At 38.5% G+C, this 27,575-nt stretch overlaps 1 protein-coding gene and 1 long non-coding RNA gene across 3 annotated transcripts in view; both read left to right on the forward strand.

Moving 5' to 3' along the window:
• Positions 1 to 1,167, forward strand: part of LOC119727168 (sushi, von Willebrand factor type A, EGF and pentraxin domain-containing protein 1-like) — a 46,929-nt gene extending 45,762 nt beyond the window's left edge. Inside the window, exon 48 of the mRNA XM_038199033.1 lies at positions 867 to 1,167. Within this exon, the coding sequence (XP_038054961.1) occupies positions 867 to 1,036 (170 nt within the window). The 3' untranslated portion in view covers positions 1,037 to 1,167. The remainder of the gene's footprint in view (positions 1 to 866) is intronic.
• Positions 1,168 to 3,379: 2,212 nt separating this feature from the next.
• Positions 3,380 to 27,458, forward strand: LOC119727169. Of its 2 annotated transcripts, none has more exons than XR_005270910.1 (3): positions 3,380 to 3,442; positions 6,150 to 6,643; positions 16,158 to 27,458. It is a non-coding gene; the product is annotated as an uncharacterized LOC119727169 (long non-coding RNA). The 2 variants fall into 2 exon arrangements; XR_005270911.1 differs by lacking the exon at positions 3,380 to 3,442 and adding an exon at positions 5,013 to 5,143.
• Positions 27,459 to 27,575: the final 117 nt, after the last annotated feature.

Below are 27,575 nucleotides of genomic sequence, written 5' to 3' on the forward strand. Positions count from 1 at the left end.
CTGTCTAGTTTTGTAGCCTTGGTGGTATTTTATGTCTACATTTTCCACTCCTTATGAGAGTTAGAGCTTCGGTCTTCTGCAGTACAACTGAATCATAAACTGTAGTGACCTAGTGATGACTGCGCATGTGCTCTTTGCTGTGATGTAGTCAAATAATGCATCACAAGTCCATCACAAGTCCATCACAAGTCCATCACAAGTCCATCACAAGTCAATCACAAGTCCATCACATGTCCATCACAAGTCCATCACAAGTCCATCACAAGTCCATCACAAGTCCATCACAAGTCTATCACAAGTCCATCACAAGTCCATCACATGTCCATCACAAGTCTATCACTAGTCAAGCACAAGTCCATCACAAGTCCATGACAAATCCATCACAAGTCAGTCACAAGGCCCAAGACAGCTCACAAGCTTTTCAAGTGAATTACAACAAAGTCATCCTTTTGTTATTGGTCATCCGCATTTTACTTCTTACCTGTACTTGTGTGTTGATCCTGTGATATACTAATGAAAAGATTGTTCTTTGGCCATTCCAAGTGGTTTATCCAGGTAGGGGGGCAAGGGCCCCCGGCGATATCCTAGGAAGTGAAGGTGCCAACCCATTACAATCCCTACTAGTAGTAATAAAATCAAAATTCCCAATTGATATAAGTGAGGAAATGAAATAATTTTGTTCAGTCTGCTCTTATCGAAAAAATTACAAGAGTATCTGCAAGGGAAAATTGTAATCTCTGAAAAGGATTATTAGTTTATTGTAAAAATGTTTCCTTGTAAGAGCTGCTGTTGTGCCTAACATACCAAGAACCCTTCTATAAATGCTCACAAGAATGATGCTATTATTTCTCATCTTCTCTCTTCAGTTCCCTGCGAGTCAGGCTGGTATAACTACCTGGAGGATTGCTACCCGTGTCCACGTGGCATGTACCAGTCACTAGAGGGCAGCACATACTGCCGTGCCTGTCCACGTGGCCGCACCACCACCGGCCCCTCCGCTACTGAGGAAGGAGATTGCCAAGTCATCACCCTGTAGTCTCTACTTGAGAACTTTGAAAATCCACTCAACCCTAGACTGGTCTTTAAAACTACTTAAGTAGAAAAAGTTTTTGCTCACTGTAGCCTAAGGCAACGCACATTCTAAGCATTTGTAAAAAAAAAAAAAAATCAAATCAAATAAGATGGCTTAATCAGAATTTGCATAAATTGATGACTTTTCTTGGAGCAAGAAATGATGAAACCTTTGACGATAACAGGTTGTGCCACACTTTTCATCGAATCATCCCACTTTGAATACAGACAATTTGTGTTTTTAGTCACTTCTTTCTTATTTGCTGAATGTTTAGAAATATTACATTTTCAATTGTTGTCATGGTACCTCACATTTACTCACTCTCCTCAAATAGAGGTTTTTGCTTAAATTGCTGCATTTACAGTATTATGGTAATGTTTATTAAATTTGATTTTTACTGCTTTAAGTTTATGCATGAGTTATTTTATGTGCAAAATTTGGAGACTTATTATGAATTTAACATGGTCTGAGGGTGGATAGTTGATATCAGCTTTCCGATGTATTGGAGTTGACAAACAGTTGTCAACATGATGATGATGGACCAGTAAGAATTTGGCTCTTGCTCATGAATATGTATGAAGTATATTAAGTAACCATATTCAATACTCAGTAAACATAATTTCTTAATGAGAGGATTGGACAGTGCTGTTGTAGCCTTAATGGCATTCCATAGTTTTTTTTTCAGCTTCGGTATTTTATAATGTTGTAATGTTGATTTTTTCTTAAGAAAGATGTGAAGGTCCTTCATTAAAAGAACCCGTAACTTTCCCTTTTCTTACTAGCCTCCATGGTTTATGCTGGTCATTTTCATTTTCCACGTTTTGATCGTTTTGAACAATTTCATGAAAATGAGTGTGAAAGTGGTAGAATATGACATTTTGGCTCCAGTTTTTGTATCAAAACAAACAATCAAAATATATGATTAGATACAAGCAGTATATCACCAATTATCTTCAAGCAAACTTGAATCCTCGATCCTGATTGGTCGATCCATGGCAACAAGCCGTGCTACATATAACCATACCGCACGGCCACGGTCCATACCGCACTCTGCGTATTGCGCTATTCCAAGATAATGTGTGCTAGTTCCAACTGTACTGCGCGTCAAGTTTGCTTGAAGATAAATTCGTTATCGCGCTCGCGCTCGTGGAACACGGAAAATGTTGTGCGTCTGTGTCCCACATACCACTCGGCCTTTGGCCTCGTGGTATGTGGGACACAGACGCACTACATTATTCCGTGTTCCACTCGCGCTCGCATGATAACTAATATAATACATTGTCAGGGGCCCTTTTTGTAGAGCTGCTATTAAACAGTTAATATTGCTTTAAAAAGGTATGTGCTAAATGAAATTTAGCTGAGAACCAGTCAGTAGCAGTGTACATTGTGTGAAGGATTGGCTGGTAACCTATCGTTGCTTAGCATGCATGTTATGTGCTTAGTATATTTCCAGGGCACAGAGTGCCACTTTAAACATGGATTATTATATGCATTAAATTAACATTCTTGAATTTGCTGACGTGTGGGCTATGAGATTGTAATGTGTTGTTCTGGTGGCATGGCAGATGGAAATGTTGTTTCTTTTTTAATCACATTTTTCTCAAAGTAAGAAGAGTCTTGGTCAGATAGTTTTTTAATAATAGCCAATGACCCAGTATTAGAAAGAAACCTGAAAGGTACTAAATGGACTTATTCCTAGTTCAATGTGAATCGTTGATACAGTAAGTCAATCAGTTCAAGTGATAATAATTATGCATGTTTAATTGATGCAAATTATGTACATACTCAGACATTTATAATTGTATACGTTTATGTATCCACATGCATGCTTTGGTTTTTAAGTAAATGGAATCGTGCTGCTAGTTAATTAGCCTTATTTGCAAATGCTTTGTCTATTAAAACGTACTGTGCATGCTATTAATTGTCTGTGTGATTTCCTTATTACATGGATTATTTGTGATGACAAAGAAAACTTACATTAGTGACTCAATGGGCAGGACACACTTTTGTGAGGAGGTTGGGGGGGGGGAAGGGTTGGATCGGGAGATAGCCAGACACCCCAATTTCAAATAACCAGCCAAACAGCGGATCTTGAGTGCTAAGCAATCGTATGATATTGGGAACCTAATCTTTTTATCCTCGTCACAAAAAGGACAGCTTATTTACACTACAGATTTTATTTAGTGCGAAAATAAAATTTTATACCCTCGGATATACTAATAACCAATCACATGACACCGGGCTCCCGACTGTATGAATAATGCATGTATGCATATCACGGCGCCCTGCGATTGGCTCATTGAAAAACGGAGAATTCGCCCACATCAAACATGGCTACCTTGCACGTGTGGTTTTTTCGACAAGTGAGAGGTGAGTTTATCGTTTTGTAAATGAGGTTTTTGCCAAAGTTTAGCCAATTTTCTTGTGTCACATGGTCCCTTGATGAACAGAGAAGCCTTGGGGACAATTTGAGGTGAAATGTCGGCTGATAAGTCCTGCATTTAAGGGAACTTGTGAGTGTTATAAAATTACGTGGCGAAGATACTCGGGAAAACTCGGGCATGTCGGGAGGGGGCGGGGAGGGAGGAAAACCGGAGGGGCCTTACTCTAGATTTTGAAGCACATTTACTTGGTTATGAAAACATTGAAAATTAATTTCGGCTTTCTTATATTTTCTACTAGTTAGTTAGTTTGTATACTTTTTAACAGTTCACCATTTTGGGAATTTTTTGGCTGCAAAAATTTCCATGTGAAATTTCTAAAAAAAATAGACATTCTTGAATTGCCTGATCTATCTTCGTCACCATTTTGCTCTAAATGTTCCGTTCAAAAATTAAAAACCTGCCCTCTTTCCATGACATTCATGTTGGTTTTCAACATTGCTAGCTATTTTATTTAGTAATAGTAGTCCCATAAATGTGACGGTAATACTGGACTACCTCCGTATTAACCGTCACAAATCCACATGTGGTAAATTGGACGGAGAGTGCATGTATGCGGGCGCACTTTTGACCAAAACTGAATGACAGGCAACAGCCGTACAAATGCACATTGTCAAAATATGATGCAAGCTAGTGAGGGCACAATTTATCACAACCCATGACGTCATGCAACACGACGCTTTCGTGAACAATGGCTGTAAAAGTCTTCCGAATTCAACTCGAAATTACAAGATAACTAGACTTCTGAAGGTGCCGAATTTAATATTTTGTTGATATTAAGCAGTTTAACTTGTAGACGGCATTGTGTGAGTATAAAGTGACAAAACAATTGTGATTTCGAATGGATTTTTGACTCCCTTAGCAACGGACTCTCCGTCCAATTTACCACATGTGGATTTGTGACGGTTAATACGGAGGTAGTCCAGTATTACCGTCACATTTATGGGACTATTTTATTTAGGAGTCTTAGAAGTGGATTTTTTTCCACGATACAGCAGATAGCCAAGTGACCAAAATTACACTAAAAAAATTCCGAACTTTTTTTCCGTTTTTTTTAAGGGGGAGGGGAAGGGGGGTTGGGAGGTGCGTGCACAACAGAGCAACCTCTCCTCCCTAGCCCTATCCCCAGCGAAAAGATTGTTTTCTCCTTTTATTTTCATTGGATTAAGTCTTTTTGGCAACAGTGTGTGATAAAATGCCTCAGACTAAGCAACAACTTGCACCCCCTACCTGTCGCCCAGGTTGCCAAGGTTGCCAAGCCTGCATTCATCCCAAAACTCTGTTTTTGATACAAACACCAGTAGCCAATGGGAGGGTAGTCAGTCAGCCCAGAGCCCAAAACATTGAATTTCATTACCATATAAGGTAACCCTGAAGTACAGATTTACATATGCAAATTAAGGAAAACTTACAGCCAATCACAGGCCTGCATTGGTATTCTCATGTGCTGGATGCATGCTGTAGGAGCTGAAACTGTGCAGACAATTTTTTAAGTGATTTGTTTCTGTTTGCATTATAATTGTCATCCCTCAACATTGCCTTGATATTTCAAAAAAAGAAATAATGGAGAGACTTTGCAACTGGTGCGTTTTGTAAATGAGGAGTGTCCAGATTTAATTCTGAAATATCAGTAGGTAACATTTTCTTATGGAAAAAAGTGGATTTAAAAACTGTACTCTGTACAATGTACATTTTCTGCTCAGCCCTACAAGTGATATGTGAATGTGACATTACGGAGACAGGCATGTCGTTTATGTTTTTTTTCTGTTTAATCTTCTGTTTAGAAGATTTGTACTGTCTTCCACAATGGAATGATTTCATTGTATTACTCAGTGCTAGTGGATAACTTTCTTGAGTTCTGGTCTGTGATTATATTGTACTTGTCAAATTTCTCCCAAATTCCAGATGGTATTGTGCAGTTTTTGTCGTCATAGATAAAGTATTTACCCGGGAAATAAACGTCAAATTTCGAGGAGAACACCGTTTACCCAAATTTCGTTTTTAATGAAGCTTTTATTAAAAAGTTTTAGAGAGATGTGATGCCGAACCGATGAAACAAAACATTTCATTGTTCATCTTAAAGCTAAAGACATTTGTTCCGCATTTCCATGGTTATGTAGTTATCACTTATTAGAATTCAATAATAAAGACCGAAAAAAGTAGACTCATGAATATTCAAAAATATAATTTGCTGGTTTGACAGACTTCGAGGCCAGATCAAGCGCAGAGCCTTGCAAATCTAAAAGCCACCGCGCACAGTGGTCTTTGTTGAAAAGTTTTCATGGTATTTGCCACCAGTACAGGCCGTTATCACGCGTCTAACCAGGAGTTGGGCCGAGTCGTTTATCCTCGTGTTTAGGATCCGTGACGTACTGTAGAGTTAAATTCGGTGCCAAATACATCTGGCCACAATTAAACCCTCGCAATTGATGTTGATTCATCACATGCCTTGAGAATGCCATTGCAGAACAAATTTCACTGATGTATGTCCATTGTGGCTTGCAAAAGTACAGTATGGTAAATGGTTGGCAAGTGTTTGGTGTCCTACCGTATTTTTATCTTCTGCACTGCCCATTGTGAAGCATGAAATATTTTATTGGATAATTAATGAAGTATTTTCTCCATGTCTCTTTCAGTATACCAGCCTGTTTTTCATACTAAAAAAGGAAGGTGAATACAATGTCATTACATCCTCACATCTTCAGCAAGTCATGGAGCCAACAAGCCTTCGTGTGTGAGCATGCATAGTCCAAGACCTCATGAGATACTTCCCACCAGTGATTCATCAACAAGTGGTCATGTTCACCTCTGCATGCAACGCCAGTGTGTTCAAACATTTTTGCTGTATGAAGTTTTCCTGTGTGTACTCTGACAATGCTCTTCACCTGACAGGAGTCCAGCAAAACACTAACTTGCTACAGAATACGCTACCATGGATTGTTATGTTAGTGACAATGCTTGTGACATCTGTAAGCTTCAAGGACTTGACCATTTCCTTCAGTGTTTTTGGCTCCATCCACAACCACACATGTCGTGAACATGTCAAATGAGGAACAGACTTAGCTGTGATTCGTTTTGATCGATGGACCAGATGGAGTATGCAGTGTAAGAGACTGATGAAAACCCAGAGGTAAGAAAACCACTTAAATAGCAATTCTGATTTGGATGCCTACTATACAAAGTACACATATTTGCAGATATTTGAATGAAACATTTTTGACTGGAATAGTAGATTTGCCAAACAACACATTTATCACCAGTAGGGGCATGCATCGGTTTTGAATGTTATTTGTGGAGAATTTTCAAAATGGAACCAGGCTACTTTTAGTACATGGAAAACCAAGACAGAGTTCATGTTTGTGTGCATTTTAATGCGACTAATGACACTTGCAAAGTTACAGTTTACATAAAGCTATAAAGCCCTTCAGACAACTTCCACGATTTGAAAAAGGAAATATTTGCAGATATTTGAATTACACGCTGACACATGTTTGACTTGAATAGTAAATTTGCCAAACAACAAAATTATAACGAGTTGGGGATAGGATGAGTTGGACGAGTCCAGCATTTTTGTAATTGATTCCAATTCCGTCTGGGAATGACGATTCCACTTGGAATCGACTCCATAATTTTTTGGGGAAAAACATTTAAAATTAAAAACTGCTTATGATGAGATCATAATTGGGTGTAATCGCTCTCTTATGGCCATTTGTGAGCAAATATTCGTATAAAAGTCACGTCTTGGATAGGGGACACAATAGTTCACAACTCCTGAAAGGGTCATTCCATGCCAATTCAACGGGCCATGGCACCATATGTCACAGATTTTGTTCAAACTTGGTGGAAAGGTTCTGTAAGTTGTTCTATAGATGATATCGAAAGCAAAAATTCATATTGCTTTCCATTGAGGTGTTACGGTAGCACAAAGTTCAATGAACTTTGCCAAAAAAAAGGGAACTGACTGGCCCATAGAATAAATCGCTGACTTTAAGGACAGATATCTTGAGATTGAAATTGAATTGGAAGCTGAATTTAGAGACATGGGTACAACTACTGTAGTAGAGCAGGAATATAGGGAAATAATACCCATCATGCCTCACACCTTAATTTTACGGGGGGTCAAAAATGATCCGTCATGATGCGTCGCATGCATTTTTTTCAAATTTTGAAGGCCCCTAATCTTGGAACTTTGCATTAACTTTGTTTAATTTCAATGTTAATGTAATCTCTGACTACTATATTGACATTTATGTAAAAGAAAGAGCAATTGTAGCTGTCTTCCCTGATCTGGGTGACCCTCAATATGGCCCCAGCCAGAAATCCGCCTTAAAATTTGCCCAAAACAAGGGGAGAAATCCCCATGTGGCTCAGGTGATATAGTTTTCTAGGCTTTTTATTAAGAAATGGGTTCGACCTTAGGCCAAAAAAAAGAATAGTTCTGCTTCCGGTTACCCGACCGACCCTATTTTTTGGCCAGCTCGATCCCCGTGTTTTGACTAGCGTTAAGCATATGGTGCGAACGACCTGAATTTTCCATTATTTTTTGAAATTATCGAACGTAAATATATGGACAATAATTAAAGGTAGGTTTTATTCACTTTTTGTTGCCATTTCGTGTATAGCTTTCGTAGTGCAATGGAAATCAGTCTATAACTTCGCATTATTATAATTGAATACCCCATTCGATCTGCATAAAAAAAATTGGCAAAAAAAAAGAATTTCCGACCGACCAACCTTATTTTTGAAAGGCATGTAATCGGAAGCAGAACTATTTTTTTTGGCCTAATTAAGGTAGGTTTTATTCACTTTTTGTGGCCATCATTTTGTGTATAGCTTTCGTAGTGCAATGAAAATAAATCAGGCTAAAACTTCGCATACTGAGGCCTAATTGAATACCCCATTCAATCTGCATAAAAAAAAATGTGCCCACAAAAAACCAAAATCCGACCAACCGACCCTATTTTTGAAAGGCATGTAATCTGAGGCAGAACTATATTTTTTATTTGCGGCCTCAGGTCATGAAGGAAGAAAATAGACCTCTATTGCTCAGGTGCCATGATGACATGGGTGTTGACTATAGTCTAATTATGACTTATGTGAAACTGATTAACTGGTTGGTACACGCTGTATAAGACGGACCAGTCAAAAACCTGGCGGACCAGTCAAAATTCTAGCCAACTGGTCCGGCTGGCCAGTCAAAAAAAAAAGTTAAGGGCAACCCCTGCCGTTAGCCTCAACGACCCTTGCGTGTGCTTTGTGTGCATGTACGTACGTCCCACACACACTTCCGCAAACAGCCGTACAGTAAGTCGAGGCGCAAGATAGCCTTGACGCAACCGTGGCGAATTCCTTATGTGTTTCTTTATAGTTTCGACCGAAATCGGCCGAAAATTTCTGATGCGCATATATTACACGATACCCAATCAAAGCCCGTAAACTTTGACCCGCGACATACATAATCATGATCCCGCAAATTACTGTATACACCACGTACATGTACATGTATGTTCACTCAAACCATGGTATGTCCAGGTATTTCAATCCCATTACAAACAAATGAAATATGCCGCTATATTGAGTGAACAATTGTTCAAAATGATACTATTTCCAATGTATTGCGAATAGGAGAGTTCAAGACAGTCTGCCGACGTTTTGTCGGTGCAACAGCGTACATTATCAGACCGCTACCTGCCCGTGCTATGACAGTGAATGTAGGGAACAGGTCAACTCAGACCCACGTCAAATCGTACCCATTTAATCGAATGCAGGTTAACTCGTATCTATAGGCACCCGTATGAATTACTGCAAGAAACGAGCTATTGACTTTGGGATGGAAATATATGAAACTGTCAGGTACATGGTGAAAAAAAAACTCTCCCTGAATTCGTACCATGTGCAAATTACATCACATACGTACGACACATGTATTTTAATGCGTATGCATGAATCGTATGTCGTACCTACAACATACGTACGACATGTACATGTACATGTATGTCGTAGATGTAAATCGCACGAGGTACAATTCGTTCTCACAAGATGTGTTGTATGTAAGACATAATCGACAAACAAGTAGATGATACGAGTTACAATTCATATTTTGTACACACGAGATATTAAGTCGTACTTATATACGACTTTGTCGTAAGCGACATATATCGTACCCTGTCGACTCGACTTATGCACGACATATATGCATAGCTGCCAACTGTTACGATTTTTTCGTAATGATTACGAATTGTTTGTTTAATTACGAAAATACGATTTGCCACTTAAACATTACGAATTTCCCATTTTCTCCCTAACAAAAAAAAAATACTTGTAAAGTATCGTTTCTGGCGAAATGATGGGATAAAGGATGGACCGGTGACAAGTCTAATAAGCAATGCAGTCAAGCACCTGATAGACATCATTGCAGTGTGCGCATTGGAGTATTTGAGGACCAGACTAAAAATATTTTTCAAGGGTGTGCCATTTGTGTGCATCTTGTGGATGGGTGGTTGGGTGTGTGTACTGTTCTGTATGTGTGAGTACTTTTCAATGACGATCGTGAGCACATTTGGTCGCTTATTGCCGGGATGAGACCCATCAGTGCGAGATTTTAATCATGGAATTTAAAATAAGAGTATGGTTGGAATAATTGGTAATAAAGTTTGAGTTTATCACAACGTCCAGAAAAGATAGATCAGCATGCGTTTGCAAGGTATGTTGGCAGGATATTTCTATTGCATACGGTGGCCCTAAATCATTGTGTGTAAAAACACGATACGAGCTCGAAACTCAACATCGATAGCATGCATTTCAAAAAAAAAATGCGCACATGTAATTATTGTTATTATTTATTTGACTTCAACGAACATGCACAGACAGTAAAGCAAAATTAATTTTAAAAAATATATTATCATTTTTTTTTTTTTTTATTATCTTTTGGCCTACAGTACATTATTCTTCACAACAAGAATGGTATGCACATGTAAACCATGTACCTGTACTCGATGTTGGTAAAGCTGGTACATACACTTTTGATAATAGGATTAGGAGCAGTTGAAAATGACCGCGCGGGTTGATTACTAATTGGGATTTTGAAAAGTTGGCAGCTATGTATATGTCGTACCGACACCTGTCAACATTATGTCATATGTTTGATATGTCATACCCTGTCGACATATACAATGTATGTCGTACCCTGTCGATGATATTAGTCGTACATACGACATATAACTTATAAGCAGGCTTCTAGCCAGGCATACACTAGGATATCGGGCCTAAACGCTTCGAAAAAAATCCGATATGCTTGAAGTTAACCGATATGCTATCGATATGCTTCACATTTTCCGTGACAAAAAAAAATACCCAAGGTTTTCTCACTACTGGTTTAAAATAAGATCTGTTGCTGAAACGAATTATCAATTGTTACCTGAGGCAAATCATTTTTTTAAACGAACAGTGGAAGCACATCCCACGAAAAGATACTGAGGTTCGCTACCGAGCGTTGACGGTATACACTGCTGCGCTGGCCGGCCGGCGGGCCGTGCGTGAGCGAACTCTTTCGTTCGGTACTACTAAAGCGCGTCAACAAGCCTCAACGGTCATCAACGAGCATCAACAAATTTTGTAGAGGCTTTTGGACATTAAAAACAGCTTTAATTATATGGTAGAAAAAGTAATAAAGAACATCTTCTGCATATCAATTAAAGTTAAAATTATTTTAAAACTTGGTTTTTTGAACGCGAAATGTACAACGAATTTGTCGATAAAAGTTGGCCGCCATCTTGTTTGGATGGCGCTGTAGACTTCGCGCATGCGTAGTATGGCTCTGTACACTTCATGCATGCGTAGTACGGCTAGCTACACATAAACAAGATGGTGGCCAACTTTTATCGACAATTTCGCCGTACATTTCGTGTTCAAAAAACCAAGTTTTAATATAATTTTAACTTTAATTGATTTGCAGAAGATGTTCTTTATTGCCTTTTTTACCATATAAAGTTGAGGCTTGTTGACGCTTGTTGACGCTTGTTGACGCGCTTTAGTAGGACCCCTTTCGTTGGAATCTGATGTGATTGCATGCGTGCCCCGGTCATGCATGCAACACGCACGCTGTATGATCGGACCAAACCATTTTGGGTAATAAAGTGGTGTACCGTCTTGGGAACAATAATTATCGATATTTCCGCAGAAGAAAAGACAACTAATACTTTTTATGGAGTCCGAAACATTTCTTTATACGATAGTCAGTTGTTCTACGTCACAATATATATTTTTTTCTGGAAATGTATTCAAGAAACGACGTTAAACGCAAAACTGGCACTAAATCACCCCTTACGAAATTAATGGATTCGCCCATGCATCGTGCTAGCTGCAAGAAAGTACGATCGTACACTTGATTTTTTGATGTTACTACTCGTTAGTAATCACAACAATTTGATAAGCTTTGTTGTAAAAAAGGACTTATTTATTCGGACAAAACAAATCAGCATCTGTTGTCATTCGTTGGCACATGCTGCCGGGCCATGCGCTAACTTGCCGGCAGCGATTCCCGGTGTTTATTTCTCATCGTCAATCAGGGGTGTGAAATCTCCGCTATTTAGCAGATTTCCGCTTTTTTGTTCAGCGTGCCACATTTTGTTTTCTGCTTTTTTTCTTCTGATGGTCCAGATTTCCCCCCGCTTTTTCCCCCGCGCGTAAGCATTGATTTTATTTCCGTTTTTATTTTATTTTCCGCCGCCGCCGAACCAGTGTTCTAGCCAGGGTGAAATTATAGCGTAGGGGTAATTTTGGTTCGGCGACTAATGCGAGCGCGGAGCCCTTACGGCGTGGGGTCTGGGGCCTGCTTAAGGGCCCCGAAAAATTTTGGACTCTAGATGCTCTGTGGTGCAATCTGAGGCGATTCCCTGCCACTTTCCCCTGAGTTTTTTTTGCAGAAGTGTTTAAAATTATAAGAAATTTTGTTTTATTTGTTTCAATGATTAATACTTTTGCTCCTGTAAAGTTTCTTCTGTTTTCAAATTTTAGATTACGTTTACAATGTATAAGTTGTTCCAAGATGGATGCTTTCTGATGTTTAACCATTTTTAGTAGTTCCTCAATGTTTTATAAAAAATTGGGATTTACTTTGTCAATGTTAAGTGTGAGAACAAATCGCATGAACATTTCATATTTCAAGAAGCCTTGTGTTGTGTAGCGCTGCCGTAGTAGCAGTAGTTCCGATTTTAAATTTGTAAATAAAACCATCCGATCGGCAGGGAGAGAAATTGTAAAACCATGGAGGTCTCAGACATAAAAAGTCGTCGGCGATTGCAATTTCAATATGCTACAACACAATGTGAAGGAGAAATCTCATTTTTGTTATGTTAAAAAATATAATTGTAGATAATGACGATGAGAAATAATCACCGGGAATTGCTTCCTATCCCGGCCGCGGCCGGCCCGGCGTGCGGGCGCGGCGCGGGCCAGCCCACACCGGCTACGCCGGCGAACTACGCGACCAAATTTCCCTCAGCATTTGAGAAAGCTACGCATTCGTGGAGCGCTAAAAAAACTTGTTTTGTTGCAATACTTGCTGATTGGTTTTGTCCTAAGAACAAACAGATCCGTTACTACCAAACTTATTGAACTGTTATTATCAGCAACGAGTAGTGTAGTCAAAAATCCAAATTTTCGACAGCGACATTCTTCGAGAAGAAATCTTCACGTGCGGCCATCTTTGGGGACGGATCCATTGATATCGTAGGGGTGCTTAACCTTTCTTTGGACATCGTTTCTCGAATAAATCCTTTACAAAAATTATGTTCCGACGTTGAAGGACTTATTTTCAAACAGTTATATGTTTCGGACTTGATAAAAAGTATTATTTATAATTTTAAAACAGTTGAAATGTTTGTAAATATTGACCTTAGGAAAGCACACCTGATAGCGCAAAATGGTGTGGTCCACGTACGTCCGTACGGAGCGCTGTATCTACGCAGCACAAAACAGCACGTGCTTATTGCTATCATAGCGAATGCGTGTGGCGCAGCATCACGGTAGGGGTATCATACGGGGTACGTGCGGTGGGATCGTTGTTTATTTTTCGCTGTGTCGTACGGCCAGTGCGCAATGCTCACAGTCGCTGCGCTTGTATACGAACAAACAGCAGATATTTTTTTTTCGCTACCAAAATTTATAGCGTAGCGGTAGCGTAGCGGCGCGATTTAAGCGTAGCGCTTATTTCCGAAAGCGTAGCGGGTGCTAGTGCTATTTGATGCCTGGCTAGAACACTGCGCCGAACGCACGCGATCCGCTCTGTTCAACATACACGTAGCTCTGGTGTGCGTGCAAGCGAGTATTCACCAAACGGTAGCATGGGGTGACCCTGGCAAAATATTTTTTCTCCATGGTGCATGGCCACCAAGTGTCCCTATTCTTCCCTGTGCTTTGCTTGCCGCCCCTGCGCCGAGTGCAACTAATACTCAGAAGGACTACACATTAGTATGCCTTGCGCGGTCTGACCAATCGAAAGTCTACACTGCGTATAGTACTTCCCGGCTATGCGTAAAACCGTCGATGGCAACGCGTACTGCAGCTTGCTCCACACCCTGGAAACGAGGTTGGGTCTACGGTGCTCGATATTTGAAACACAAGCATTGAGACGTGCATGAGAGCATAGGGCAAGCTCTATGGATAGAGTGCTGTTGCTTCCATCAAGGCTGAGCCACGTTTTTGTGATGTTCGCTGCCCGCCACGTATAATTCAGTGCCGCGCTATAATTTCGGGGGCCTGTTTTGGGATCAACGAAGGATCGATGCATTTCTTCAAATATCGCGATCTTTGAACTACGTTGCATAAATAATAATATCCATTGGTGGACGTCGTTGGCTGTTTGGTCTTGCTTATGTTGTGGTTGAAAGGCCAACTTATATAAAAGTTGAATTGAGTTTTCCACGCAGGTCTCCAAATTGTAAAAAGTATCAAGTTTACGTTTGTTGAAGAGTCCAATACTGTAACTTAATTATGACCTTCCTCCATGATTCAGACTTTGTAGTTTTATGGTATAACATTCAACATTTCTATTGCAACTTGACACGTTCACGTTTTATTGCATTATGATTTATTGTCAAAACTGTACAAAATGCCAACTTAATTAACAGACCAACCGGAAAATTTACAGACAGTTATACATGTACATGCCATGGTACATAATTATCATAGGCGTCAATCGGTGAGGGACGGGGACCCCCACCCCAACATCTTAAAGTGGGATATAGTTTGGTCTCTCCCCCCCCCCCCCCCCCCCCACTCCAAACTCGAAAATGATGTTCAAAAGTTAATCTTTTGCTCAAAACAATTGGTTTTTACTATAATAGTGGTCAGAAATTGCCTGAGATCGCACCACAGAAATTGCTTTTCTATAACTGCATGTCTTCTCAACTAAGTCCCCCAATTACATTGTACATTTAACTCCCCACATTTTCAACCCCAACACAAATACGCCCTACCCGATCTATGATCGGGTAAATCAGCTTGTGGTTGATAAAGACCAGCTGGCTGGTCTTAAAAACTTTTGGAGTGTCACATGAAATTTGGATTTCTGTGAAATCCGGTGCCTTAAACATGTTTAAACCGTTTTATTGGTTGAGCGGTCACAATCCTCACATAGGAATATGCAATACTACCAGTGAGTCAGTATTTCATAGTCCGAAATTCACACCTGCGCTCTGCACCACATCGTGCAGTGAGTAGCACGACGCGCTCGTCAATCTTCGTAAAAGGAGCTGTTTACGACTCATGAGAGGGACATACGATAACACAGCTACATGTAGAGGGGTGTTTTGAAAAACAAGTAAAATTGTTGAACAAAATTGTTAAATATTAACAATTTGTTAACAATGTTTAATATTGTCATCACTGTTATGTTTATCACACAAAAGCGATGTCAAATCACAGTTTCAAACTTTTATGAAAAAAAGGGAAAATTGTAAGAGACACCATATGAGATACACAACACAAGGGAAGTATTAAAAGCCCCCCCCCCCCCAACTACAATTTGGACATTATGTGTGGATGTTCATCTAGTTTTTGAACTAACATTAGGTAGAGAGACATACTGAGATACACATAGGCCAAAAACAGTCCTTCATTTAAAGAAAATCCAGGAGAGCTATAAATTGCTCTCCTCAAATATTTGAGGAGAGCAAATCGCTCTCCTTAAAATCTATGGATAAACAGCGGTTAAATGACGGGTTACCATTGTTTTCCCCATGTGGCTCAGGTGATATAATTTTCTAGGCTTTTTATTAAGAAAGAGTGTATCTTCAAGATTAATATTATCAAAAAAAATTCATGTGTATCTGACATTTTCATGAAAGTCAGCAATTTATTCTATGGGCCAGTCTGTTTCCCTTTTTTTTTTGCAAAGTTCATTGAACTTTGTGGTACCGTAACACCTCAACGGAAAGCAATATGAATTTTTGCTTTTGATATCATCTTAAGAACAACTAACAGAACCTTTCCACCAAGTTTGAACAAAATCTGTGACATATGGTGCCATGGCCCGTTGAATTGGCACGGAATGACCCGAAAAGAGGTTTGTGACCTTTTGAAAAACCATTTTATGAAACTGCAGGACTTAAGAAAAGCATCGTTTCTTTTTCTTTCTGTAATAGGGTCAACCATGGACTGCCTTGTTCAAGAGACTGCTGGAATCAAGTACTCCCCAATCACCGACTCAGGTCTGTCATCTCATCAGGCTCTGCTGCCTTCATCATGTGGAAGTTTGCTGATACATCACTCAAAACATTGCACAGGACAAGAGATACTGACTATGGTGGATGGTATAGACTGTCTGACTCATCCAGCCATGAATGACTGTAACTGCTTAGTTGTGTTCCTGATTCATTTTGAACTCTGTGGATATGCATCTTGTCTGAACATTTTACAGACTGAACCATACATGTGCACTCCAAGAAGCTACAAGCTAATCCTGCAAGAAGTGTACTCCTACATCTCCCGATGCTCTCCAAATGTTGGATTGTGTTCCAGAGTGTTGCTGCTCTGACCTTTATTGCCAAGAACTTTTACGGCTAAAGGACTTGCTACAGAGACAGCCATCAACTAAGGAAAACTGAGTTTAGAAAATTGGGTTGGGTTGTAACACAGTGGCATAGCTTCACCTTTTTTCAGCGCAAGTAAAGATTTTGCTTGCAGAACATAATAAATGTATTCATTTACCCATCTCAAAGATGGCAAAAAAGTTCCTGTTTATCTTGAAGTTTAAAAAGTACACACAAGAGCTGATACTAATAAGCTGCTGGCTTGCAATCAAATTGCATTTGTGATTTGAGCTTAAATTCCAGAATCAACATCGTTGATTGTCCCTCAAGTTGCCTTCTTGACATTGCATGGACACCTTCAAAGCTATGCCACTGAAACAGACAGATACATGGGTTGAGGGTGGGACTTTTGGTTCATATATCTTAATTGCTATACAAAGTCCATTTTGATTGCTTAGCTCTGAAAGGTTGGGGCATTATTTTTATAATCAAAGTGGCCTGAAAAAGTGTGACTTTAAAGTCAACCATCTGCACACTCTGACAAAAATTGCATCCCTGTGAAGTTATGGGCACTGTACCATTTTTTAGCACAGTTTACAATAACTGAAGAAATACAAATTAAACTTTTACTTATCTCTTTAATAACCTTTGGACACCACCTCTCATTGTTCAGAATGGACTTTGTATTTAAAGAGTTTATTTCCAAGACGTGATTTACACCATTTTATTCTCTTTTAGAATCCTGCTCTCTCCTGGCTGCTGAAAAGCAATTTTGTTGGCTGTTATATTCTTCAACACAACTAGAAATCAATAAGTCAAAAAATGAAGTTGAAAAAGAGCTGCTATATTATTTTTATTCTTTGAAGTTCAAAACCGTTCAAATTTTCACTTTTTTTAAATGTATATGTCACGTTTTGGAAACGAGCTCTTCATTTGTAACCAGTCCTCACAGTCTATGAAAATTGGAGCAAAAGAAAGAAAGAAAAAAAACAAAGAACTTTGTCCTGAAGGATGTATCATAAAGAACAAGCTAGGTATCTGAAAAATTTCACACTTTGTCTGAAATCAAACTTTTGAAACTGTGGGAACATTGTATAAATGTGCGTGGAAAGACATGAGAGCATTGAATGTACGTGAAGTACAGAAACATCCATTGGGTGTAATTTGCAGACGTACCACTCCTGATCCTTGTGTACAAAAAACTGGATATATTCCCAGCTTGAAATACAGCTTGAAACAGTTGACTTCCAAATGATCTGAATGAATTCACACTTGTTTTTGTCCATTTGACCTAAAGCACACTTTAAAAACTAAATATCATTGTTGAGTGATGTGAGGGCTGGTTACACCAATAATTTAATTTTTATTACAATATTCAATGCCTGAATGGTAAATGTTTTCAAGCCAGGTGCATGATGGGTAAATGATGTCACTCCACTGTGAATACAGTTGAAGCAAAATATCGTCTAATGGAAAGTCGCTTGAAATTTAACATGTTGCGCGGGCTTTTTTTCGGACATAGGCAATTCATCTCATAATGAACCAAGCATTCAAATCATCAAGTTCAGTAACTGAAAATTGTCAAATTTGCGTTATGTTCGACCAATAAATATCAATTTGTCAATGCTATTGCCATTCAGTTTAAGACATTCGTCTTGGTCAGTGCAAAATATATGCAATCATTTTGATAGGCGTTGAGCTCTTACTTTGCTACATGAATGTTCTTATCTTCAAATAATAGATTCCTAGGTTTTTACCCATCCTCCACCTGGTTTGAACTGTATAATCAGCACTGATGTTAAGAAATGAGAGGATTTGAAGGATAGAATGTAAGATGGCTATTGCAGACATTTAGGCTGATCACATTTAGCGACCGTTCATTTCCATCAGATCATTCAACCTGTGCAAAACAAGCATGGCTATATATTTATCACAAGCTGCTACATGTAGTTTTAAAAACACAAGCTGCTACATGGAGTTTTAAAAACACAAGCTGCAACATGGAGTTATGAAAACTGGCTCTTTCTCTTTGACACTGCATTGATGAGTTCCAAATTCTGCAAATTTTGGTGATTTTGCAGACTTGAAGCTTTGCCTAATTCAAAAATGGCGTTTAAAAAAAATACAGCGTATGCAAATTCTGGTCATAGTAAGCGCAAGCACAGTTGTACCTCAGTGCTGATTATACATATACTTGCAACATTTATTTTGGAAAAATAGTTTAACAATTTTTGCATTGTTGTCTTTTACCATCAGGCACTGTGAATAAAAACCAATAAAGCCCAGCCACATGCAGGCCCTCCTGGTGCGTGCACGTGTGTCCCCTGCCCACAGACGCTGACAGGTTGGTGGTTGCCCGCTATCTGCATCGGCTTGTGAATTGACTGTTGGTGATGTATGCAGCTCCCCTCGAAATCTTGCACCCTGGGTGATTGTGGATACCTCGGAAGACTGCAACATGGTAAGGATCCTTTAAACTTTGGCAATTGGTTAGTTTGTCTACAAAGCAGATGTACATGTCCACTACTCCAGGAATGGCAACTCAAGAGAACACTTCTGTGTCTAACTCCGCCATTGCTCACTTGAAACATGTCAAGAGTTCTCAGCCATCATTGCCAGTGATCCGAAAAAATAATGAAATATTCAGCATCAGTTACTTGTTGTGGGCTTTCTAGGATATTTGACAGTGTCGTATGATGTTTGAACAATTGTTTGGCCACAATTGTCTTGGTAATTTCCACAGTATAACTCTGAAATTCTAGTTTTGCATTTGCTCATTTCACCTCAAAGGGAGGTGTTTTCACCAAATGATGTCATTTAATAAGATGGTGCAAGCTTCTCCAAAAATTACAATCGCGTCTGAATTGTATATTCATGGTTTTGGTAGCATACACACATTCTAAATTTGTCGTATTTGGAACTTTTTAACTGTCGGAATTTACAGTTAGTAAACTGCAAACAATTAAATTTGAAGTTCACAGTAGTTGACACCAAAAAAAATATTGAATTAACAAAATCGCATCCTGGTTTTTGAGAGGACAAAAAATTCTAAATATGACTGAATTTCTATAATGAAAAAAATAAGAAAGTCTAAAGATACTTCTGGACATTTCTGTGAAACAAAATTCAAATTTTTAAGTGTCATCATCTTTATGCGTACATGTAGGGGTTTTTGCATCAAAAACTAAAGATATTTGTAAAAAAGTAAACCAAAAACTGGTAGCCAAACTCTTCAAAACTGTAGTAGAGAAATGCCTGGTGTGCAGAGAGGGAGAACCATGCTGTTAGATTGCTGGGTGGATGATGTATCCAGGCCATTCACTCACATCATAGAGGGGCAAAAAACACTCGCTCTGAATTTGTCCAAAGAAGGGAGAAAACAAAACATGTTTGGGAGAAACTACCTTAAATATGATGGAAAGTATACTGTACAAACTGGAGTCAAGTCTGCCAGAGATTCACTTAACAAGGGAGATTTTCATTTCACATTTCCAAGGGAAATATGGTTGCAAACAACCAGACGTTTGTTTCTACGTTGTGAAATTCTTTGAAATTACATGTAAGTATCCTTGCTAGCAAGGATGAAAAACTCACTTGACGGACTCCACAATTAAAAAAAAATAAGAATTGGCGCTTGCAGAATGAGCTAAATTCCATCCAGAAATTGTGTAGATATTTCTCCCATTCATCAACTCCCCAAAAGAAAAAACCTTAGCGGCAAATTAAACATGGGACAAATCGAAAATGGGTGTGAGCCCCTCGATCAATTAAGAGTGAATGGCCTGGTAGATTGAGTACCAATTTGCCTCTCAGTATCCTAAACAGAAACTGTGACATCAGACACGGGGAGCCAGTCCTGTCAACAACTTCCATGGTAAGTTTAATTGAAGTTTGTAGAATGAATTCATGCACTGGTACATCCTCATGTGTTGCTTGTTAAACCCAAATGTGTATCTCATGGCTTAGGAGTATGGTGTAGTCTGCATTAAACAAGGCAGTAATGTACAGATGGTCTTCAGTCTATGGCAATACACAGTGGTGTAGCTAATGGCCACGGGGGAGGGAGGGGACCAGACTATCAGTAATTGGTTGATGTGCTAGTTGATCAACCACAATAGGAGACAGGCAGTCAGTGGTCCACTAAATCCACACGTCAGTCAACCAATCCTGCCAAAGCTGCATGAGCATGTGGAAATATTAAACATAACAGTTGTTCACACAACTCTAAAATGATGACAGGATAAAGATGAAAAGTCACTTGAGTTTGCTATACGTACGTTGCAGAAAAAAACAATCACTTGATCAGCATGTATTCCTTGACCAAAAAAACACTTGTCAATGAGTCGTTTTGAAATACAATAAACTCTGCATATTAATATGAGGCACAGAAATTTTGAGATTTCTTGAACATTTTGGAAAGGTTTAAATTTCGCTTTGACTTTTTAAGATAAAAGTCCATTATGGATACTAAGAGTTGGTCAAAAATGCCTTGTGCCAATTTTTGAAATGAATGATTCTTGCAGAAGTTTCCTCAGTGGATGTCAAGTTTTCATCCAGCATGCGCCTCACAATCTAGAGGAGCTGATTTTGTTTGAAAAATCGAAAAACACAAAAATCAAGTGATCTAGTTCAGTTGACTCATGCATCAAATTCTAGAAAGCTGAGGCTTGCCTTTAATTCAGGCCAAAATGATAAAATTGAACATATCAATGTTAGGTCTCTCCCTCCCCCACAAATCTATAGCTACGCCACTACAAAATATCACCAAGGTTTTTCCTGAAATTGACGGCAAAAAAATCAAACAAACTTGCTGAAAGTTAAGCAGCATTGTTTTAACATGAAACTTGATCAAGGCATTGTAATTCTAATGTCGGCCGCAGTCTGTGATGAGCTCAAATCACTGATGTCTGCCTGAGCAGACTCCAAAATCCAAAATAGTATTGAATTTAAAATTACAAAAATATTACAGTCTGGACTTTACTAAGTGCAGATAGTGCTGATGCAATTTACAGCCAAACGGTCAACCAGCTACTGATAATAACAGTATTGATACGAAATGCCTCTGCTCAAAACAACATACAGGACTCATGTCGTAGCCTGCATTGTAATCGATATGATCTGAGCTAAACTCGGCTCAGCAGGCACAGGTTTCATTAGTACCCACATGATGTGGACGGAGAACGGACTGAGGCAAGTCTAGCACAACACAATGCTGTGCTTTAGAATACATGTACATGTACATGTACATCCATGTCATGGTAGACTGTTCATATTCTGTTCCAAATGACTGTACATGTGATCTACCCAGAGCAAAATCTTGCATCACTTATGGCTGTACCATTCAGCTTTCAATCATCAGCACAAGATTACAATGAGACCACAGTGCCAATGCTTTATCCCGCATGTAAAACTTCAAAGTGAGCGATTGAATACAAAGAATCTGCCAATCTTTAGTGATAAGTCAAACTTGAATCTATGCAAAAATCCTGGCAGAGGAAATTTCCAGTCGTGATTTAATTGAGCTCAGTTTGTTTCTCTGAATTTCTGTTTGAAAGAACATGACCAGTCAATGTCTTGATCAAGTCACAAAACCAAATTATGTGATGTAGGAAACAAAATGTCCCAAAAGTTCTTCATTTCTTCATGTACATATTTCATCATGACTAGAAAAGTCAGAAGAAAAAGGAAAAGCGAGAAAATCCTAAAGGTATATTTTGAAGAGTCAATTGCACCAGCAAGCCAAATGTATGTCAAAACAGTTCATTTCAAATTTGTAACCAAATTCTCAGCAATAAGTCTAAAATATATTTTCGCTGGATATGTTTGTTTTAAACATCATAAGCAAATTGTAAGGACGTTGCTGCCTGCTAGCGATACTTGCATTCATGTAAGCACCATGGACCAAATCCCAGTGCTTATAGTGTTCTAGCGTGAGAAGAAATGGAGAACTTTTGGGACATTGTTGGTATTGCCATAGACTGAAGACTATCACAGCTCCATGTCACATGTTTTTCCATGTCCAAACTGTCCTTACGACAGTGTAAGACTTGTCGAAAAGAATTTAATTTTCACGAAGACAAAGGACTCAACGACAGCATGTACGGAAAATGCGCATGTGTGTAAATGCAATCCATGTAAACGAACATGTGATATCTTTCAAACTGTACTTTTCAAAATGTTTATCCTATCTTCCGACCTGAAATTGACGGGTAGTTGATTGGAGATACCATCTCGTAACTATGTCTAGTTTAAGTCATGTGCAAATAAGATGCTTATCGGAAAGGATTTATTTATGTTCAAAGTTGAAAGATTTTTCATTTGATGAAAGCATTGAAAGCATTTCAGAAGTATTACATAAAGTACCTAAAAATAAGTAGGTGTCATAACCATTTTGCTTAGTTATGTCATGTTATTCCCTTAAATTGAACCATGTAGGGAAAAAAAAAATCTAAAATGAGATCATATAGGTAAAGATGTGGGGAATTTGCATAGGTTTCATGACGATGTGATGCTGTTCTTGACTAAGGTGACAAGGAACAAGTCTTACTTGTAGATTTACAGCAACTCTTCCATCTAGAACTTTATTGGGAAACATCATTTGCGATTAAAGTGTAGTTCCAGCAAGAATGTTATCTCACCAAGTTTTTGAACTTAAAAGATCATGATTTTCCAATGAGTCATCAGCCAAGATGTGGATGAAAATTGTAGATGTTCAACAAACGACGGATGATTAAGTTACTCGTAAATAGAACTTGCAAAAAGTACTTACTTTCTGCTAATTTAAAACAGGTTTAGACAATTATTACGTGCATCTCTGGGATATGTAACTGCTAGCACTATATTCAGATAAATGATGAAGAGGTACATGTGCATGTAGGGCCTTGATATTTTCTGTAAACTCTAGAAAAAGACCACAAAAATTGCCTGTTTCGGTTTTTCAATATTCACAATTCTCTACGTGTATAGAGTCATTAGTATATTTTTGAAATTGGCATCCATCGTACGATAGTATTCAGATAAATTTCAAATAAAAAACTTGCAGGGATATTGGAAACTTAAACATGCAGGCTAGAAATTTTAACACTCATTTTAAATATATAAATTACAGTCGGACTAAGATTTATGCAGGAAATAGTTCTTAGATGGTACGTAATCTCCGTCAACCCCTTGTGAAAGAAAACGATAGATGAAATGTCGGAATATTTCGCATTTTGCCGTACTTTGCTGTCACGATCGTGGCTAATGTCAAAGACCAAGAAATTAAAAGTACAGTGTTACTTAGGCAGGTCCTGGGAAAATCCAAAATTACCGATATTAATGCAGACAACTGAAAAATAGACGCTGTTGTGTTCAATGCCTTTCTTAATTTGGGCTCCTTGCATGAAATACATTTATGTACTATGTGGTAAAAACCAAAAGAAAACATAGGCTGGTTCTCTGCTAGTCATTACATTCTTTGAATAGAGGAATGGTTGGAACCAGTCCAGAAGTTTGAACATGTTCTTTACTGGTTGGTTATCACCGATTGCAAAATAGGTCTCGTTCAAATGACGTCATTTCCTACAGACCATCCACATGCATCGGCATTTTGAGCGTGAACTTGCGTAACGCGCATCAGCTGCGTCGTATTTCAAACACATTTCGAGCAACAAGCGTGCATGTTTGGAACATTTTCAACATTGCGCAATGCGTGCTTGATTGCGTAGATGAATTCTTCGCGCAACTGTTTGGCACAAGCATTTGAGACTCAACACATACACTGTAAATGCTGCTTTGCCTGCGCCTAAGAGGCGATATATGAAACACAACATGCGCCAACAGGATAACACATGTGTACGAAATTAGGCAGAGAACAAGTAATCCTCTTTTGACGGTCGAATATGCACAAACTTGTAGCCTCTTTGTGTGACAGGAACACACTTGAACACACGTCGTCACTAAAACTTGTTACGTATTGAAGTTTTAAAGCCAAGGCTCGGTGTAGTTAATGCAAGGTGTCCGTTACACCGTTACTGACTTGAAATAGAAAAATCTATGTCCATCCAATGTCAAAAGCGTCAATGGCGTGGTTGCTTAAAGGCAAAGAACATAGACATATTAGTTCAGTGCTTCTATTTGCAATTTTAATTCAATATCTTAGATTTTTCCCAGGACCTGCCTAGGTTTGCATGTGAGCATGTACATTACCTGCCTTATGCAGACACACCTACTCCACTGCAGCCGATTTCACAAAACAGTGTGTAACTTGCGCCATGCGTAGGACTTGCGCAACGAACTTGTTGTGCGGATGCACAATAAGCTTACGATCAATTTCACAAAACTTGGCATAACTGCGCAACTTTTTAAATAGGATAATAACAGCATTTATGATGGCTGTTTGTGTCAGATTGTATCCATTCATGAAAAAGGCATTGCATCACCTCCCCCTGCCATTTTGAAAATATGGCCCGTGGCGGTTTGTTCGACTTTGTTTGGAATTGTGTGGCAACACTTTGAAAAACTGTCGCAGGTATTTAAAATACATGTAGTTATCCATTTATTTCAAAAACAAAGCTGCGAGTGCAATAACTTGCTTGACAATCACAATTTGTAGATAAAATAAATCAATTGTAGTGTCCTACGCCACACAACTTACTTCACCTAAAATAAATGCAAAGTTACGCCGTAATTTGTTGCACAAGTCGCTGATTTAAATGCACTAGGAAACTTTTGTTAAATTGTAGTAACTGAAATGTTGCGCATTGTAGATTCCTGCGCAAGTTTGGCAATAAAGTGTGGCGCAAGTGGACTTACACCACTGCGTAAAGTTTGTGAAATCAGCTGCAGTTTTGCCATGAGAACCATTGGGTTTAATGAGTAACAATGAGGATGTATTTTAAAAATTGTACAGTGCATGAATTATTGAAAACTTCAATTAAACTTAGCATGGGCGACGGGACAGGCTTCCCCCGTGTCATATTGGATGTCACAGTTTCTATGGATGCTGACGGGCAGATTGCTACCACATCATCCACCGAGTCACTGAGCAGTATGGTTCTTCAGAAGGGCACATCCAGGATCAAAGAAGAAAACAAAATGAAATTGGATTCTATCGAGAATGAAATTCAATCTAACCTTTGAATCAACTCATTGATTCGGTATTGTACTGAAATTTTGGCTACCCAGAAGCAACACGTTGCCTAAACTTCTAAAGGCAAGCTGTCTGTTAGACGTGAATTTAACAATAAATAAACAAAGTATTGTGTAGAGCAAACCCAAGTTAAACTTGGAAAACATTTTGTCAACAATTTTGTGCCAAAGCCATTGGCGTATGCAATATAACGAACCAAAGAATATTTTCGAAAGGTGATGACACAACTAAGAGCCAGAAAAGAATGGCTAAAAATTCTTCAGTTGAAAATATAATATTTGTTATCAGAATGAATTCAAATTCTGGAATCTTTGCACAAGAATCTCGTCCTACAATTTATGGAGCTTGAAAATCTTTGCTCCTCTCAATATTTGTTGGAAACATTGAAGTGTGGTTCATGTACATGTACATGTACATGTACATGTACATGTACATGCATGTACATGTTCATGCATGTACATGTACATGCAATGTTCATGTACATGTACATGCATGTACATGTACATGCAAGGCATCTTCTAACAGCCTTGACTGAAAATTACACCGAAAATACTCCATGAAAATAAGTAAGGAAATATCTTGCGAATTATTAACTACTTAATCTTTTAGGAAAGTTGTGTGCTACCAAAAGCCTTGTTTACTGTAATGCTTGCACGATAGTCTGTAAAATTTCCATTTGGAACTACCTGTACATCAATACAGGTTAACTTGGTGAATGTTCAGCACAATATTTTTGCAGCTGAAAGTATGTAAAATTAAACTTGTCCTTTTCTGCAAAGGAAAACATTGAGCATTATACGTGTGGTATCATCTACCGTATGTCAGTAACAAATGTACGATTTGTTCGTTAGACGTACATGTTAAATGTAAAAACAACTACTGTAAAAACAGCCTAACAATTAGAGTTAAAACTGTGGAAAGTTACCGAAGTAATTTGTGGCCATTACGATTGATTAAATATTATCCGACACTGGAAATATCCAAGAAAATCTTCATGACAAGGAAACTGAATGCTGGGTATTTTATTTTATTTGATCGGATTAATTGGCATGATGTAACTGTGAACGGCTGATATGTTGAGAGGAACAATAACGGAAAAGATGCAGAGTGTCTCTTTAATTGTCGTTCTTAGAGTAGATGGTGGGTTACCGTGGCAACGGTCATAACCAAAAACCCAAAGTACCATCTGCCTTGTAGAAAACTGAACCGATTGTCGGAGTTTAATAGGATCCTTATTATGTTGTTTTCTACTTGGGTTATCCATGATTGCACAACTTGCAAGATCTAGAGGGCGCTGTTTACACTCATCAATAGTTGGTCACAAGTTGGTGTGGGTAGTTGGGTGACTGCTGCTTGTTGGTGTCTGTGGGCGGGGACATGCGTGTGCGCACCGGGGGGGCCTGTGTGTGGCTGGGCTTTTTTTTTGGTCAGGTAAAAGGTCAAGTTCAAGGTGAAGTTCAAGTTCAAGGTCAAATAAAAAAAAAAAATTAAAAAAAAAAAAAAAATAAATATACAAGTTCAAACCAGATGGAAATAAAGTTCAAGCAACACCATCTTACAATTTTGGTTAATAATTGTGATTTATTTCATAAACAGCGCCCTCAATATTTAGAAAAACCAACTTAAAAAAAAAATCACTTTAAATATTATAGAATAGCGCCCTCAACATTTTGATAACTTAAAAAAATATATTTGAGAAACAGTGCCCTCAATGTTACATTACTCACCTTGAGTAAAGAGCGCCCTCAGTGTGTTAACATAACTTTAAAGCAGCAAAGTTGAAATGTATACAGGCACAGTTCTATTGGGATAGATTTTTTTTTAAATACAACTCTAAAAATGTATATTCTTCTCTATAAAATTAGCAATTTTTGAAGCAATTTTGTAAAATGAATTCTTTT

This window comes from Patiria miniata, unplaced genomic scaffold (assembly GCF_015706575.1).
Source record: "Patiria miniata isolate m_02_andy unplaced genomic scaffold, ASM1570657v1 HiC_scaffold_20, whole genome shotgun sequence".
Taxonomy (NCBI): Eukaryota; Metazoa; Echinodermata; class Asteroidea; order Valvatida; family Asterinidae; genus Patiria; species Patiria miniata.